The 17,437-nt window shown below is 39.3% G+C and overlaps 1 protein-coding gene across 1 annotated transcript in view; it reads right to left on the bottom strand.

The window, feature by feature from the left end:
- Positions 1-623: 623 nt before the first annotated feature.
- Positions 624-17,437, bottom strand: part of IYD (iodotyrosine deiodinase) — a 36,562-nt gene continuing 19,748 nt past the window's right edge. Inside the window, exons 2-5 of the mRNA XM_069069693.1 lie at positions 14,611-14,802; positions 11,169-11,328; positions 8,076-8,232; positions 624-5,258 (exon numbers count right to left, since the gene is read on the bottom strand). Coding sequence (XP_068925794.1) covers positions 5,076-5,258; positions 8,076-8,232; positions 11,169-11,328; positions 14,611-14,802 — 692 coding nt within the window. The 3' untranslated portion in view covers positions 624-5,075. The remainder of the gene's footprint in view (positions 5,259-8,075; positions 8,233-11,168; positions 11,329-14,610; positions 14,803-17,437) is intronic.

The raw sequence follows: 17,437 nt of genomic DNA on the forward strand, positions 1-17,437 counted from the left end.
TGCACAGTAGGTATTCTTCATTGCCTTGGTTTTTACCTGAGAATTGTTAGGCTGGAATTTTTTTTTGGAGGGCAGGGCAATTGGGGTTAAGTGACTTGCCCAAGGTCACACAGCTAGTAAGTGTTATGTGTCTGAGGCCAGATTTGAACTCAGGTCCTCCTGACTCCAGGACTGGTGCTCTATTCACTGCATCATCTAGCTGCCCCTAGGCTGGAATTTTTTTATTTGTCATAGGGTTCATTAATGAGACTTGAGTCACTGAACAATGTTACCTGCAAATAGTCACATCCTGAGGCCCTCCCCACCCATGGAGAATACATCTGATATTTGTACTTCAAACCAGACCTTCTCTATGACACTGGTAAGTATTTTTGTGGAAGACTAGATTTGGAATCCATGTTTTACACCTCACCCATTAGAATATAAGCATCTTGGGGGGAGGGACTATTTCTGTTTTGTAGCTCTAGCACCAAAAAGTGGCTGGCATGTGACAGGCCCTCAATAAAAGCTTATTGGTTATTTACAATCTAATCCAACAAAATCATTTCTATTGTTGTCTCTACCAAGGAAGCTTATATGATCATAACACAAGCACGAGACATTTTGTTGAAGGAGAACTTTTAAACTTGCATTTACTCCATCACATCAAATACTGTTTTACAATCTTTAAGTAAATAAACACAGAATATGGCAGCAAGGAGGTTTGTGAAGCCCTAGATACCTCATACATCGTAACCACCCTGTGAAGAGAATAACAGGTGTTATCCTTGTTTTACAGATGAAGAAACTAAAGTCCAGAGAGGTCTCTCTGACCTTAGAGAGGCCAAGTAATTTGCCAGTAGTCACTCAGCCAACAAGTGTCAAAGGTGGAATGCCGGCCCAGTTTTCCTAACTCAAAGTCCAGCATCTCTTTCACTGTGGCATGATGCTTGGTGATAGCACAGATGATTCCAAGCAACATTATTTGTGCCAACTATTCTGCCAGCATCTCGTCTTTATTCTGGTTCCATTTGCCTCACCTCCCAGCCCACACTCTGTGGGGAGCAAAAAGTTTCTGCACTTACTGATGACTCATGATGATAAATTGCTTATTATTAATAAATAGGGGGATGTATATAGGTCATTGTCCTAATGGCTGACTCCTGTCTTACCTCATGGTTGAGGCCAGGAAACTACTGTTGATTAAGGGATGGTTGAGGATGACAGAATCATGTGAGACTTGTTCCTAGACAGAACGTTTCATCACAAGGTGCCAACCAGGTTAAATAAGAAAAGATATAAGGGGAGAAGGTTCGAGTTCAATGACATAGCTATTTTACTGGCTACAGTGAGTGGGTTGAAGGTGACTGAGAGCTGGAGATTGACACTGTGGGACATGATTTGCTGGGCAAGAGATACCAGTGTTGCAGCCTATACTCAACAAACTAGGTTTCTAGACTAAGGAGAATTACAGGAGATCAATACTACCTGGAGTAGCTGCCAGAACCAGAACAAATCCCTGTACTGGAGGGTCTCTGCAGAGTTGATGCACGTCAAACAATAACTGGAGCCCTGGTAACCATTTCTAGATGGTCAGAAACAGTGCCAGCAGGAACCTTTCCTCAAATACTCTCAATGCTTTCCTAAATGCAATGAGATCATTGATAATGCCAACACTTCCACATACTTCCCATGAGATGCTTAAAAGTAGCAAGGGCCATAGAAATTACTTGTATAGGAGATGAATTTGGTAGAATTCCAGTGGATAGATGAAGCCCATCTTTTCCTTACCTTCTTCTGACTTGGAAAGCTCATAGTACCATCTGTGCAAGTCCAACAATGAAAACCAATGGCTCTTCAGAGCATCTCATATTCTTGCTGGAAATGGAGAATTGACTTACTTTGATTTTCTTTCTTTTTTTTTTTTTTTTGGAGGGAGAAGGTAGGGCAATTGGGGTTAAGTGACTTGCCCAAGGTCACATGGCTAGTTTTTTGTGTTACGTGTCTGAGGCTGGATTTGAATTCAGGTCCTCCTGACTCCAGGGCTGGTGCTCTATTCACTGCATCACCTAGCCACCCCTGATTTTCTTATTTGGAGTTCAATTGTACTCACATATTAGGATCTGCCCAGTTTTCTCCCATTCCACCACAAGCCATAGGGACTATGAGACTCCATAAATATACCATTCATTTCCTTCAAGAGATTCCCAAGATCCTCCACTTCTGCAAGGACAATTTTCTGAGGCCATCCTCAAAAAGGACAGGCATTGCTGAAATGAATTTTGTACATTTCTCCTTCTTTACATCCCACATCCCCCTCATGCAGTGAGATCACTTGGCTCTTGTGCTGAATTTCTTCCTCAGACAATCCTCCCACTCTTGAGTCTCTAGAAAGCCCCTACAGCCAAACTTCTCAGCATCCACTCTACAGGTGGAGGGTTGGGTGTGTCTTTAATTCTCCCTACCAACACTCTCCTTTTTCTTCCCTCAACTTCTACACAGAAGGCTTGAACTGTCTGGGTGTTCAGATATTAAGCTCTGACTTGCCTGCAATTCTCTTACAGTGATTTGAACAGGCTAGAATTAGTTCCAATCAGAGCTGAGACTTTAGAGATGTTTGCAGGTCTATGATAAGGTTAGGCTATATTGTCATACCTCTTCCCTTATTGATTCTGTGCCTGCTAATGAAATCTCTACATCTATGAATAAGTTTCACTGAAATCTGACATCCTAGGACTTCCCCTATGTAAAGCAGTTCCTTTGTTTCTGTCATTATGGGCTGGAAATGGAAGGAGAACCAGCCATCATGGGCAACCTGACATTGCACTGGGAAGGCATTTTTCTACTGTAAATGTATACTGGATGGGTCTCCTGGGGGAATGGATCATAAGCTGCAAAGAATCTAAAGGTAGGAGAGACCTTGGAATCCATGTAGTCCAACCCCTTCTTTTTACATTTGAGGAAACTGAGGCCAAGGAAGATTAAGCAACTTGCCCAAGGTCACAAAGGGAGTTTCAAGAGAGAGAGATGTCCTCTGACTCCATGGTCAATTTTTGCTGTATTGCACCACACAGATTTCCAAGAACATGGGTAAAGACTCATGCCTAAGATCACAGATTTAGAGCTAGAAAGGAGGTCATCTAGCCTAATCCTTTTATTTTACAAATAAGGAAACTGAGGCCAGAGAAGGTTAAGTGACTTGCCAAAGAGACTCAGGTAATAAGTTTCAGAGTCAGAAATTGAACAAAATCCCCTTGATTCCAGACCCAGGGATCATTCTACCTTACCAGGCTGCTTCTCTCATCAATCAGAAAATCTAGGGAAATAGGTGGAGCAGTTAGCTGGGCCACAGAAAGGTATGGAATATTCATTGGTCTTGAGGTTTATTTGTCCTCTCAGTCACTCCAATAAACTAAGGCTCAAGGGAATACTGGAAACAAATTTGCTACCGCCTCCATTTTTCTAATTCCTAGGCTGGAAATGACCTTTCTTTCCTTTGAAATTTCATAGCACTTCACTTCAAAGTAAAATAGATATTTGCATACAGGAGGGGCAGCTGCAATATAGAGGCCTGATTTGGAGTCAAAGTTCTCAACCTTACTTTACTCATCTGTAAAATTGGGTGGGTAATTGGACTAAATGGTCTCTAAGTTCCTTTCATGGGACAGCTAGGTGGCTCAGTGGAGAGAGCACTAGGCACGGAGTCAAGAAAATTCATCTTTCTCAGTTCAAATCCAGCCTCAGACACTTACCAGCTGTGTGACCCTAGGCAAGTCACTTAACTCTGTTTGTCTCAGTTTTCTCATCTATAGAATGAGTCGGAGAAGGAAATGGCAAACTATTCCAGTATCTTTTCCAAGAAAACCCCAAACTGGAGCACAAAGAGTAAAACAAGATCCAACAAGAGTTACCTTCTAGCTCTAAATCCTATGACCTCATTCTATCTATTTAAGTATAATCCCCTTGGGAGCAAAGACTGCACGCTATTATCTTTATATCACCCTGAGCACCTAGAACTATTTTTTTTTTCATGGAGTAGACAGTTAAGACATGTTAGTAAACTGAACCAGACGTCATACGAGTCCAGTGTCCAGCCAGGTGTCAGAGTGAATGGAGGACTGCACCTGGAGTCAGGATGACTTGGATCCCATCTGGACTTAGATACTTACTAGCTGTTTGACCTGGACAAGGCATTTAATCCCTGTTTGCCTTAGTTTCCTCATGTATAAAACAAGAATAATAACACTTACTTTCCAGGTTGAGAGGATCCAATAAAATAATAATTATAAATCATTTAGCGCATACTAAGTGCTGTGTAAATGTTAGCTATTATTACTTGTTAGATATTTCTACCTCACTGAGTACCTGTGTCCTATTTTTGTGTGCAGTCATAATGAAAAGAATGGGTGAAAAATGCCACTGTCTCCAAAGAGCACATTAGAAATTGTGCGTCCCATAGGTACCATTTCATAACAGCAAAGCTCTGAATGGTGTGTGGCAGAAAAGGAAGGAAAAGAGAGGAGAGAAGGGGAGGAGAGGGGAGGGGAGGGAGATGGAGAAGGAGGGGGAAGGGGAGAGAGAGGGAGAAGGAAGGGAGAGGACAGGACAGGACAGCAGAGGAGAGGAGAGGACAGGAGAGGAGAGAGCATCCACTTAAATAAAAGCTATGGGAATCTAAGAGAAAAGGCTATGTGACTAGTCTGAATTTATTTCAGTTTAAAAGTTTAATTTCCTAGAAATTCATTGAATTATCTGGTAAGTCTTTGATTTATGTCCAGCCAACAAAACTGCTGATGATTTAATAAAATAAACAGGGAAACTTAAGGCAGACGAATTCCATTCTGAAGCAGGGATGGGAAATGTGACAGCAAGCGGCTGTTTAAATGGAATGTTGCCTGTTCACCTCATCAGACTGTCCATTACCTCAGGAGTCATCAGATCCAAACTGCTGGGGAACTTAGAGCCATTTATTATCCCTTGTGACTGTCACCCCTGACTAATCCTATCAGCATCTGCAGTGAGTGGCTGTTGAGCTTAGAGGAAAGGGAGGAAGGAAAGAACAGGAAAGACAAGGAGGCAAGGGAGAAATCTCCAGACTACACAACCACCATAATCTCTTCCAAGGGTTTTCGTTTTAAGTCAGGAACTGTGGCATCTTTCTTGGGATACCCAACAGGGAGGAGCATCAGCAACTTTTCATTGGCAGGACGGTCCAGCAGTGTTCTCAGGCGAGGCCCGCAGTTGAGAGGGGTAGTGGTTACAGTCACAAGGCCAGCATTCTAAAAGAAGAGAAGCCACATGCTTAAGTCACCAAGGAGAGCCTCTCCTTCTGGGATTCTTTCAAATCTTGGCTTAGGTTCTTCAAGTCTTAGATTTTTTAATCTAGCATCTATCATTTCCCAGAAGTTACAGGACAAAAAAAGACTGAAGGTGGCCTGCTGTGGACATAGATAACTAGTCCCTTCTCCATCCCCAGACCCGAGCTACACACTTACTACACATGACAGGCTCAGAGATGTATAACTTTACAGATGGAAGGGACTTTTGAAGCCAATGAGTCTAATCCTTCCTTTTACAAATGAGGAAACAGGTACAAAGTGACATGCCTCTAGGATTACACAGTTAATAACTATCTGAGGTGGTATTTGAACCCAGGTGTTCCCAATTCATATTTTGTAGGAATGGAAAAACTGGTTTTATTTAATATGTTTGCCTAAGAAGAAGAAAGGTATAATTTTCCAGGGATGGAAGTTTGGGAAATCCAACTCAGATGAAAGAAATGATGACAATGCCATATGGCTAAAAATTAGGTTTGTTTGAAATTATCTGGTTATAACTATATATCCAAAAGCATCAAACCAACCTTTACGGCCACCTGAAAATGCTTAAGTCCAAAGACAGATGAAGTCACTGAGATGCTATTATCCCATGAAAAATACAGGCAGTCAATACACAGTTTGTCCACTTGGGGGCTGTCTGGAACCATTTTTTTCCTCTTTCCTTCCCTCATAAGCCCTGCTTGTCATGTGTAGAAGAGTGAGAAGTGGACCATTCCCTCACATGACTTGTTGAAAGCTAGAGGGCAGCAAATTCAACAGCAAAATGAAATGGGGACAAGGAGATTGTCTGATGCAGACAATTCTTATGCAACTCCAGCTCAACAGAAGATATATTAAGGGGTGAGCCACTAAGGCCTTCACTGGTTGTTCAAAGACTGGTGCTTGAAGATCTACCTGTGGTCCGAGGAAGCAGAATAATTCTTATTCTATTAGAGTCAGGCGTAGGGTGCAAAGCTGTGTTAGAACACACGGAAATCGCTAATTTGGAACTTTTTTGAAAAGAATAAAATATACAAGTTTCTCTCATATTATCATGGTATAGTGGGAAGGGTCCTAGATTAGGAGTTGAATTCTAGCTCTGAGATTCATTACCTGGATGACATTAAGAAAGGTACTTAATTCTCTGGGCCTCAGTTTCCTCAACTTTAAAATGAAGGGACTGGATTAGATGACCTCCAAGGTCTGTTCCAGCTTGAAATGTTATAAAGGAAAATTTTATCAATATATTTTTATTGGGGCAGCTAAGTAGCACAGTGAATAGCGTACCAGCCCTGGAGTCAGGAGGACCTGAGTTCAAATTTGACTTCAGACACTTAACACTTATTAGCTGTGTGACCTTGGGCAAGTCACTTAATTCCAACTGTCCTTCCCTCCCCCTCCAAAAAGATATATATGTCTATATATACATATATTTCTTTTTTTTTTTTTAAAGCAATTGGGGTTAAGTAACTTGCTCAAGGTTACACGGCCAGTTATTTCTGGGTGTGGTACTGAGTATCTGAGCCCGGAGTTGATCCAGGTCATCCCGACACTGGAGCTGGTGCTCTAACTCGCTGAGCCACCTGGCCGCCCCAATACATATACTTCTATATCATTTACATTTCCCAATATATGTCCTCCTTATCCTCCCAGAGAGGCATCTTAAACTTATAACAAAGAATTAAAAACAGGATTTGAAAAGCAGTTCAGCAAAAATAGTCAACATTTCAACCAAATTTGGTGTTAATTCAATATCAATGCAATGTTCCCCACCCATAGTCCTCCTCCTCAAAGAATGGAAGAAGTTCTGTTCTTATATGTCTTCCTTGAAGTCAGTCAGTTTGAAAGCTTTGATGATGATATTGTTAGAGGAAATACTGGGGCAAGATGAAGAGGTAAATCATAGATGGACTGCCATGACAAAGTACCATAGTGAGAAAGTCCTGGCTAGATTTCTGATCCATTCTGTTCCAAGGATCACCCAAGTTCTACTGTGCACATATAATTTAAAAAACCATAAAACCAAAACTCACCATCCTAACTAATGTCCTTCTAAGTGCAATGTAACTCAAACTAATTTCTTCAGCTATGATCCTTTATAAAACCCCTTTACTGTGATCTCTCACACAGATCGATCCAATCATTTAGTCTGATCCAATGGCAATAACGAATCCAGATATGAGGGGATGGAAGAACTTCAATTAAAACTCCAAAGTTCTTTGAGTGTATCTGCCAGAGAGGTTGAAGGATTTGGTTGGGTCCCCCTTAATGTTAGTGTGCCTCCTTCCTGATACTACTACCAATTTACCCTAAATATAATTTGTATGTACACAGTCATTTGAATGTCATTTCCCCATTAGAATGTCCTCCTTGAGGACTGGGATTGTACTGTTATCTTTCTTTGTGTCCCCAGCTCAGGACTACATCCAGTATATAGTAAGTACCTAATAAATGTTTGTTGAATGATACAAAATGTTACAATTTCTCTGATCCAGTAACTAATCTGGAAATGACTTGCTACAAAAATTTCCCAGCTATGTTTTTGGGTCATGACAATCACCAAAGCAATTTTTCTGAATATATTTTCTACTTGAGCTACCTTGCTTAGAAATGCAGACAGGATTTTTTTTAAATAAATAAAACACTTGAAAATCTCCATAGGGTTTGAAGTTCAGTAGGAATTTTTAAGCAAAGCCTTCAATTGTATCCCCAGAAGATCTCTTCTTTTCCACCACCAAATACCATATCTCCCCGGTTTTTAAACTGCTGGGTTCATACCTGCAAGGCAGCAAGGAGGATGCCACAAGCAATGGAAACACTGATCTCATTGTAGTAATGAGTCTTTTTTCTGCCACTCGGAGTTATGCCATAGATTTTTTTGAAAATGAGAATCAGAAAAGGGGCTGTGTCCAAGTATTCTTTGATCCAGTTGGTTCTAAAAGAAGAAAAAAGAGTGGGTTTTTTTTATTCTTTTATTGCCCTCAAAAGATCACTCAATTAAAATTTTATAAATACATTTACTTTTTGTTTTGTCTGTTCAGGTAAAGAGGATAAAAGAAATAAAGGCCTTAGATGACTGTTTTTCTGTTTTTCATTAATAATATAATAATACAAAAACTATATATCTCAGATACCTCCTTCTTTGGTCACTGCCACTATTCTTTATATTCTCTTTCCTCTGCCCAACACTGATAACAGAGCAAATTGTTCAAAGGAAAATTGTTCAGTATAATTTTGGTGCATTTGAGAATTTTCTACTAGAAAACATTATACAGACTCTTCCGGTCAAAATCTTATCCATCCTTCACGATCTAGCCCCCAAAATCACTTCCTTCATAGAGGTTTACTTGCTAATCTCAGTCACAGACATTCACTCCTAATCCCAGTACCAGTAACAAGCAAAAGGCAAGCAAGCCTTGGTTAGGACCAAACTTTATTACTGTGTTGTTGTTTAGTGGTTTTTAGTCATGTCCAATTCTTTGTGACCCAATTTGGGCTGTTTTCTTACCAAAGTGGTTTTTCATTTCCTTCTCCAGAACATTATACAGAGGAGGAAACTGAGGCGAATAGAGTTAAGTGGTTTGCCCAGGATCACACAGCTAGGAAGTGTCTGAGGTCAGATTTAAACTCAGGAAGATGAGTCTTCCTGACTCCAGGCCTGGCACTCTATCCATTTTGCCACTTAACTGCTTATTATGATAAATGCTTTACAAATATTATCTTTTGATCCCTATATAATAACAGTAGGTGCTGTTATTATACCCATTTTATCCTTAAGCAAACTGAGGCAAAAGAGGTTAAGTGACTTGCCCAGGATCACAAAGTAAGTGTCTGAAGCTGGATTTTAACACAGGCCTTCTTGACTCTAGGTCTAACAACCTATCTACTGTACCACCTAGCTGCCGAGGTACAATTTTGTGTTGCTTACATGATTACTTCCTAGACCAAGAAGGCAGAGGTGAGAGGTGATGTTTCAGAAATGGAGAAAAATCCACTTGAATGCTCAGAGGCATAACACAGAGAATTAGGAGACCAGCTAGTAGCCCAGATTGGCTAGAATATAGAGTACACAAAAGGGAGAAATGGAGAGGAAATAAGACTGGAAAAGAGGATGGATGTGGGATCTCTGTCATTGGGAAGTTTATGGGCAGCAACAACTTATGTTAAAAATCATACTGTTGCATTCAACTCAGTAACTCAAAAGGTGTGAAACATGGAAGAAAATATGAGGTTTTCTTTTCTGAATCTATACTAAACCTAGCCGGGATATCAAATCTCTCCACTGGGACTGGAAGAAATATTACACTTGATTTTTGGCATTTTTCTCACAAATAGGCCAACGACGACACACACTATTAGCAATATCACTGACTCATTTCAGAATCTCATAACACAATACAATTTTATAAATCTGCTATTTTTAGAGAGTGTTTTGATGCCTTTAGAGAATAAAGCAAAAGTAGGCCCAATTGAGTCAGCGTAGGCCCAGACTCTGACTTCTGCTGTCCTCTGAGAGCTGAGGGGGGAAAGGCCGGAAGTGCTTTGTTTCTAAGCATGGAAAAAGTGAGAAGGTTCCAGTACTTCAAATACTTGTTGTTTCTTGTTCTTGTTTCTGCTTTCCGCTTTGGGGAAAGGTAGTTCATTTAAAGTCTGTGGTTAGCAGTGTATATGGGCTCATTAGTAGAGGAAGCCTACTTGTAAATGGGCAGGAATCATAGTGACTTCTGGTATGAGGTCAATGTTTAAGGACCTCTGTACAGAGAACAAAGCAATTAGTTCTCCTGCCAGACACTATTAAGTGCTTCACGTATTTCTGCTCCAATTCCAAAGAAAAGAGAAGTTTAATTGCCCTGAATCATATCATCAGTTCAAAGGTAGAAACAGTGAAAATTCCCTAATTCCCTTCCTGAACCACAAGAAGGGAGCACACACTAATTACCACCAATGAAAAAGAAAAGTGAGTAAGAATGGACAAACCAAAGAATCGTGAGAGGGGCCTAGAGGGAGTGACTGAAAAATAATACTACTTTATGCATTGAAATTAATTTAAATGTAAACACTTACTAAGCATTTAATTTTCTATATTGATATTTAATGCTAAGTTTTCACCAAACTTTTAATTTTTTATTTTTAAATTCATCTTTATTTTTTAATATGTGTCTCCTTTCTCCCCATCTAATGAATTATCCTTTGTTATAAAAAAAAAAGGAAAGAAGGAAGAAAAGAAGGAAGGAAGGAGGAGCAGAGGAAGAAGTGAGGGAGAGAGAAGAGGAAGGGAGGGAAGAAGGAAGGGAGGTGAAGGAAGGAAGGAAGGAAGGAAGGAAGGAAGGAAGGAAGGAAGGAAGGAAGGAAGGGAGGGAGGGAGGAAGGAAGGGAGGGAGGAAGGGAGGAAAGGGAGGAAGGGAGAAAGGAAGAAAGGAAGGAAGGAAGGGAGGGAGGGAGGGAGGGAGGAAGGGGAAAGAGGGAGAAAAGAGAGGGAGGGAAAAGGAAGGGTAGATAAAGGAAAAGAGGGAGAGAAAGAAAGAGAAAATCAATACAGTTTTGCAAAACTAACCAACACCATCAGCCAAGTGTACAGTATATACAATGTTCTATATCCATGGATACCAAACACTGCAAAAAAAATAGGGAAAGAGTTGCATTTTCTCACTTTACCTTCAGTAGCAGTCAATGTTAAGCTCGGTCCATATTAAATTTTCAGTAATACATTTAAAAGACACACAGAGAGAGATAAAGACAGAGAGACGGATAGAAACAGAGAGTTCCCTTGATGCTCACAATTCTTTCCAGAATCGGACTCAAACTATTTTTATAAAGTAAAGCTAAACTCACTCACCATCTTCAGGAATCCTATGGTTACCATCATCTTACCTTAGTTTCTTTAGGTCATTAACCCATTTGTCTCCCATTCTTTTCTTGTAATTTACTTCCTCTTCATCCTCAATGATCACTCGAATCTTGTGTTTCACTTCTTCATCTTGCACAACCACAAAGGACCAAGGCTCTGTGTGTGCCCCACTTGGTGCTGTTCCTTTGAACCAGTAAATTAAAATAAAGAAATTAAAACCCAGAAGAGGAATGTGAAGGAAGATTAGAGAGTAATTTTGTTGTTTATAGTCATTTCATTGTGTCCGACTCTTCATGACTCCATTTGGGGTTTTCTTGGCAAAGATACTGGAGTGGTTTGCCATTTCTCCAGCTCATTTTACAGATGAGGAAACTGAGGCAAACAAGGTTAAGTGACTTGCCCAGGATCACAGAGCCAGCAAGTGTCTGAGGTCAAATTTGAACTCAGGAAAATGAGTCTTCCTCATGTTAGGCCCAGCACTCTATCCATCTTACCACCTACCTGCTCCAAAATATACTTCCCTGATCAGGAATAAAACTTGGGCAGAGGCAGTAAAAGTGCCAGATCCTAACCATTACACCACCAGAGGAGAAAGAAGGTCCAGATCAAGCACTATGATCTGAAATATAAAGTGACAGGAAGTCACTTCTTCCTTATGTCCCTTTCCCTGTTCCTTCAGTCCATTTTACTCAGCACCATTTTATTTCATTTAACTTCATGTTTAAAGTTTTATTGATTCCTTTTAAAATTTGATGCTTAAAAAAATTTTTTTTATTGATGCTTTTGCGTTATGGCCATTTTAAATATCTTCCTTCTCACTTTCACACCCACAAGAACTTTCCCTTCTAACAAAGAAAACACATTAAGAAAAACCAACCATCTGACAACATATATAGACATTCCATACTCCCAGTTTCACGTCTTTCAAATGAATAAAGAGAGTTGCAAATCCTCATTTCTTCTCTGGGGCTGATTTGTCATTTTAATTACATGAGTTTGTGTTCTTTTGGGGCTTCTTTTCACTTAACATTATTGAATTCATCATGTATATCATTTTACTGGTTCTGCTTACTTCACTCTCTATCAGTTCATAGAAGGCTTCCCATGTGTTCTGAATTTCTAAAAGCAACCTCATTTTAAGTGCTTTTGGAACCATATCACTGTTTCTGGAGAATGCAATGATTCACCACTACCTTTCTAATTATTTGGGTCAAGGCTGCCTGATTTGCTGATATTATCACAGCTCCAAAAAGACCCTTCATTTTGACAGCCAGCAAAAAATAATAATAATAAAGCTATGAAGTTCACCAGAGAGGTATAAATTCAATTCAAAGGCAGAGTAAAATAAAATTGTGCCTCTAAGACATTGAAACACATGAAAATCAGGTTAATAGCTCAATATATCTTTGTAGATTTCCTTCTATGTGCAAAGCACTGGGCTATCTGCTGTATGGTATATGGCCCTTCCTTTAGGGAGATTAAAATATAATTAGGAAGATGACATCAACACAGGAAAGATTAAATAGCTGTTACTGCTTTGTACTGGTGCACTAGATGCAGTAAGTTAGCTGCCTGTGGTGCCTTAGTATCTAGCATTCAAAAGGTCACTGGCTCATGACCTTAGCCCAGTTGGGAATTCCACAGTCACTCTGAAGACTTAAGGCCAGGCCAATAGAACACAGCAGGGTCCTCATCTCCTCCTGTTCTAAGAGTTTATAAGTATTTGCTGAATGAATAAACCCTGAAGAATGGGTAGGGATTCCTGTTAAGAACCTGTTTCATACATGGTCAGAATACCACACTTGGATAGGAGACAAGTAGTTTTATTCTTGGTAAAAGTACTTAGTTTAGGCAAGAGTTTACTTTGGAAATGCATATTAGAAGCCATGCAAACACCATGAATTTCAGGCCATCCCCGCTGTGAATTCCCTTTTTAAAGCTTTTCACTCTACTTTTTTTTTTTTTTGTATTCCCAAACGTAAGAAGAAAACTATTTTTCTTTTTATTTCAGCAAAGCCCAATCTCCCTCAAATTTGAAAGAAAACTGCATCTGTAGCATAGAGAATCTCAACATGTTTGAGCAGTTGGAGTCAAAAAATTAAGGTGTCAACTCCTGGACCTGCAACTTCCTGTGTGGCCTCAGATAAGTCTCTGGGTCTCAGTTTCCTTAGCTATAAAATGGGCATGATAGCATTGACACTATATGCCTCAGAAGAATACCGCGAATATAAGAGAAATAATGTAAGAAAAATTATTTTGAAAATACAAAAACTAGGGTGGCTAGGTGGTACAGTGAATAGAGCACCAGCCCTGGAGTCAGGAGGACCTGAGTTCAAAGGCGGCCTCAGACACTTAACACACACACATAAAAAAACTAGCTGTGTGATTTTGGGCAAGTCACTTAAGCCCAACTGCCTTCCAAAAAGCAAAAAAAAAAAAACAAAACAAAAAACTTCTGTGAATATCTTTTGTAACTTTTAGATTGAAAGACCACCAAGGGCAGGGATTATATTATTTCACTTTTTACCTTACACATAGTAGGTACTTAATATTCCTTTTTGAATTTAATTCAACTCAAGCATTTGGCTGGCAGGTCCAGCAGCCTGCAGTACAGCTAGGGTAAGGCATTTGTGTTTCCTCAGTAAGGTTTGAAAATTCCACCAGATATGTGTGGTCATCCAGCAAACACTTTGAGCCACTATATAATTATATTGAAGGATTCTGATTGCACACAGAAATAAAAACCTATGTGAAGGATCTGTCCATTTTAAACTGAAATTAAAATTATTCTTTCTTGTTTGTTTTCTTTTTAGAAAGACAATGAATTCAGACATGCACTAAATTAATCTCTCTAAATGAATTAGAATGTGGTTTATATAGGAACAAAACACCATCAGATGGGGAAAAAAATCAAAGAAGGATTTTTTTTAGTAATCCTCCTCTTTCTTTAACTTTCAAATCTTTTTCTTCTTTGGACAGACTCTTTTACACTGAAAACTATTCTGCTTTTTTTTTTAAATAATGTGTTCATTCACATGGGCATGCTAGCTAATCAGAATTTGTAATAGAAATCATGGCATGTAGCTGGACAATATTAGTTTCAGGAGGAGAAAAGAGGAAAAAATGACTTCCTGTATGCCTGGGTCTTTTGGTGTTTTTTTAAATAAGTACTTATTGGCTAGGATACTTCGGATTTTTCAGAAGTCTATGAGTCTAGTCTATGTACCATCTGCACCCAAGCCATGTGAAAGATGTGTGTCACTTCTTTAGAGATAGTCAAGTTGTTGACAATAGAGAGCACAGGATTCCAGAAATGGTGCATCAATGGCAGATAAGGATGTGTGCAGCCAAAGACAGAGCACTATGTTTCACAAGCCGAGTTTGAAAATCACAAATTCTTCAATAAGTCACATCAGTCACGCAGCTGATAGCCTCAAGAGACCCAGCTGCATAGTCTCATCATACCTGCTGTTTTGATGACATTGTCAATAACCTGTCTTGGGACGGGCTCATCACTTATGAACCTGACAGACCGCCTCTGATTGAGAAGCTCATAAAATTCCTGGGACCTCTTAATCATTTCATGCTCAGGAAAGCGTGTGCTGGAGAATGGGACATGTTCAAGGTTTTCTTCTGATTCCTGGAACTCAACCACATCTGCAAATAAAGATAGTGACAACAGTAATGAGAATTCCATTCATATAATGTCTTATAGGTCATGGAGCTGGTTCATCTGTAGGATCTCATTTTATCCTCACAAAGGGAGAAAGGCAAGCATTATTATTCCCATTTCAGAGATGAGAAAACTGAAGCTGGGAAAAGTTAAATGACTTGCCCTAGATCACACAGCTAGTGCTGGCCTAGGTGCTATTGCCTGAACTTGGCATTCCATCTTCTGAATTTGGTATTGTTCTGTTTCTCATTTTTTTTTTTTGCATGAACTGTTACTCATGCCTAGAATATATTCTCTCAGTTCTTTTTCTTAGAGGCTTTCTTCAAGGCTCAACTTAAGTGTCACCCCCTCCAGGAAGCCTTTGCTGAGGTTCCCTAGTTGCTAGTGCATTCTCTTCCTCCTCAAATTATGGAGTGTAAAGGATATTTAATTTGTTATCAAAGGACCTGCTATCGCGACCATTCAGAGTCTTCACTTACCCAGGCTAAAACTTGGAGTTCTTTCAACCAATCACATAATATGGACTCAAGTCTCTTCACCTTCCTAGTGGTCTTCCTCTGCACTCGTGCTCTCTGTCTCTGTCTGTCTCTTTCACTCTCTCTGACTCTCTCTTATTATCTTTCATTTTAAACTATTTCCATTACTCTTGCTGTCCCCTATGCCTAGAATGGTCTCCCCCCTCATCTCTGCCTCCTGGCTTCCTTCAAGTTCCAACTAAAAGCCCACCTTCTACTGAAAGCCTTTCCCAATCCCTCTTTAATTCTAATGCCTTCCCTCTCTTGTCTATTTACAATTTATCTTGACAATAGATTGTTTGTACATAGCTTTTGTAATGTCTCTTCCATTAAACTTTTTCTTGAGGGCATGTACTATCTACTCTCCTTCTTTATGTCCCTAGCATTTAGCATAGGGCCTAGCACATAGTAGGCACTTAATGTTTATTAACTGAGTTATTGACTTAAACTATGGTGTCCACAACTGAATACAACACTCCAGATGTAATCTGACCAGAGGAGAGTGCAAAGAAACTAGTGCCTTGTTTTATACCTAGAAGCTATGACTCTCTCTACAACTCACTAATATTTCACTGTTGACACATATAGAGCTCAAAGTTCACTCAAAAGCCCAGATCTTATTAACTTTGCTGCCCTAACCATTCTTCCTCTAGCTTATCTCTGAAAAGTTGATACTTGGGCCCAAGCATAAGACTCCATTTATCTCTATTGAAATTCATCTTACTGGATTTAGCTCAATGTTACAGCCTGCCAAGAATTGTTTAGTTCCTGACTCTGTCTAATTTAGAGGCAGTGTGTTAACTATCCCCTCCCCAGCTTTGTGTCATCTGCAAATTTGATAAATATGCCATCTGTGCCTTCTGCCAACCCTTTGCCACCAAGCCCTTCTTGTATGCCAAAGGAGTAGGTGGTTTTAATTATAAAGAAATGAAAGGGAATCTCTAAAATCTTGACCAAGGGGATCAAAATAGAAATTCGAATCTGTAGTACTAGATAAAAAATAAACTTCTGAAAGAGTTGATGAGACCCTTAGTTTTGGTAAAACAAACAAACAAAACAAAGCAAAAATCAAAACAAAGTCAGCCACATGTCCATGAATCAATTACTGACTTCTGTGATACAATGGAAACCAAGCCTATCAAATACTGGCAGGCTGACAATTATAAGTATTTTTTAAAATATAATAAAACTTCTAATAAGCAAAGTCCAAATGGAATGGGACTTTAATCCCTTACAGATCGGTGACTACCCTGTTTTCCTAACTCCCGATTTTGATTGCAAAATCAATTAAAAAAACAGTCCTGTTTCTATTCCTAATAAGTAATCTATATAGTGATAAGCATAATAATTCTAAAACATTATGGGTAAAATGAGATTGAATTAGTTGGACTCACATGGACACCTAATAAATTCAGGAGAGAGATTTAATATGAAAAAAACTAATTACTTGTTTTATGCATTACATATTAGCCAGTTATTGTGTAGAAGGAAAAAAATAAGGGGAAAAAATTTAAATCCTCTTATTTTGGAGGGACATTGTACTATAGCGACAAATGTTCCATTTTAAAGATTCCTCTATGAATATACAATGTGTATAGCTTTTCCTTTCTTAGCTTCTACTCTCTAGCCAAGGAACCTAAAATGTTATCAGGGCAGCAGACTCTGTGTTAAATTTTATGAAAAAGAACGCACTTATTTTACCTCTGGATGCCAATGAAAGCCTTCGCATGAACACTTTGAATTCAATTTAAAGACACTTACTAAGTTACAAGGGTATATAGGTGTGATAGGGGAGTGGTAATGAGAACCTATCCCCTTTCCAGCTACTAATTTTGAGCCAACGCTGGAAATAAGACACTGGAAATGGAAAAACCCTGGCCCCTGTCAACTGTGTAAACAGATTTTCAGTATCCAGGGAAAGCAATACCAGAGGCCTTCCTTATTTTTTCAAGGTTGAAGGACTATCTGAAAATCAAATGAATGTGACAAGAGATACATTAACAAACCCACCAAACACTTTAAGAAAGCTTTGACATCCATCCATTCATCTATCTATCATCTATCTATCTATCTATCTATCTATCTATCTATCTATCTATCTATC

Source organism: Petaurus breviceps, unplaced genomic scaffold (genome assembly GCF_028583685.1).
Source record: "Petaurus breviceps papuanus isolate PSGF00001 unplaced genomic scaffold, PetGlider_PUasm1.0 90784, whole genome shotgun sequence".
Lineage (NCBI taxonomy): Eukaryota > Metazoa > Chordata > Mammalia > Diprotodontia > Petauridae > Petaurus > Petaurus breviceps.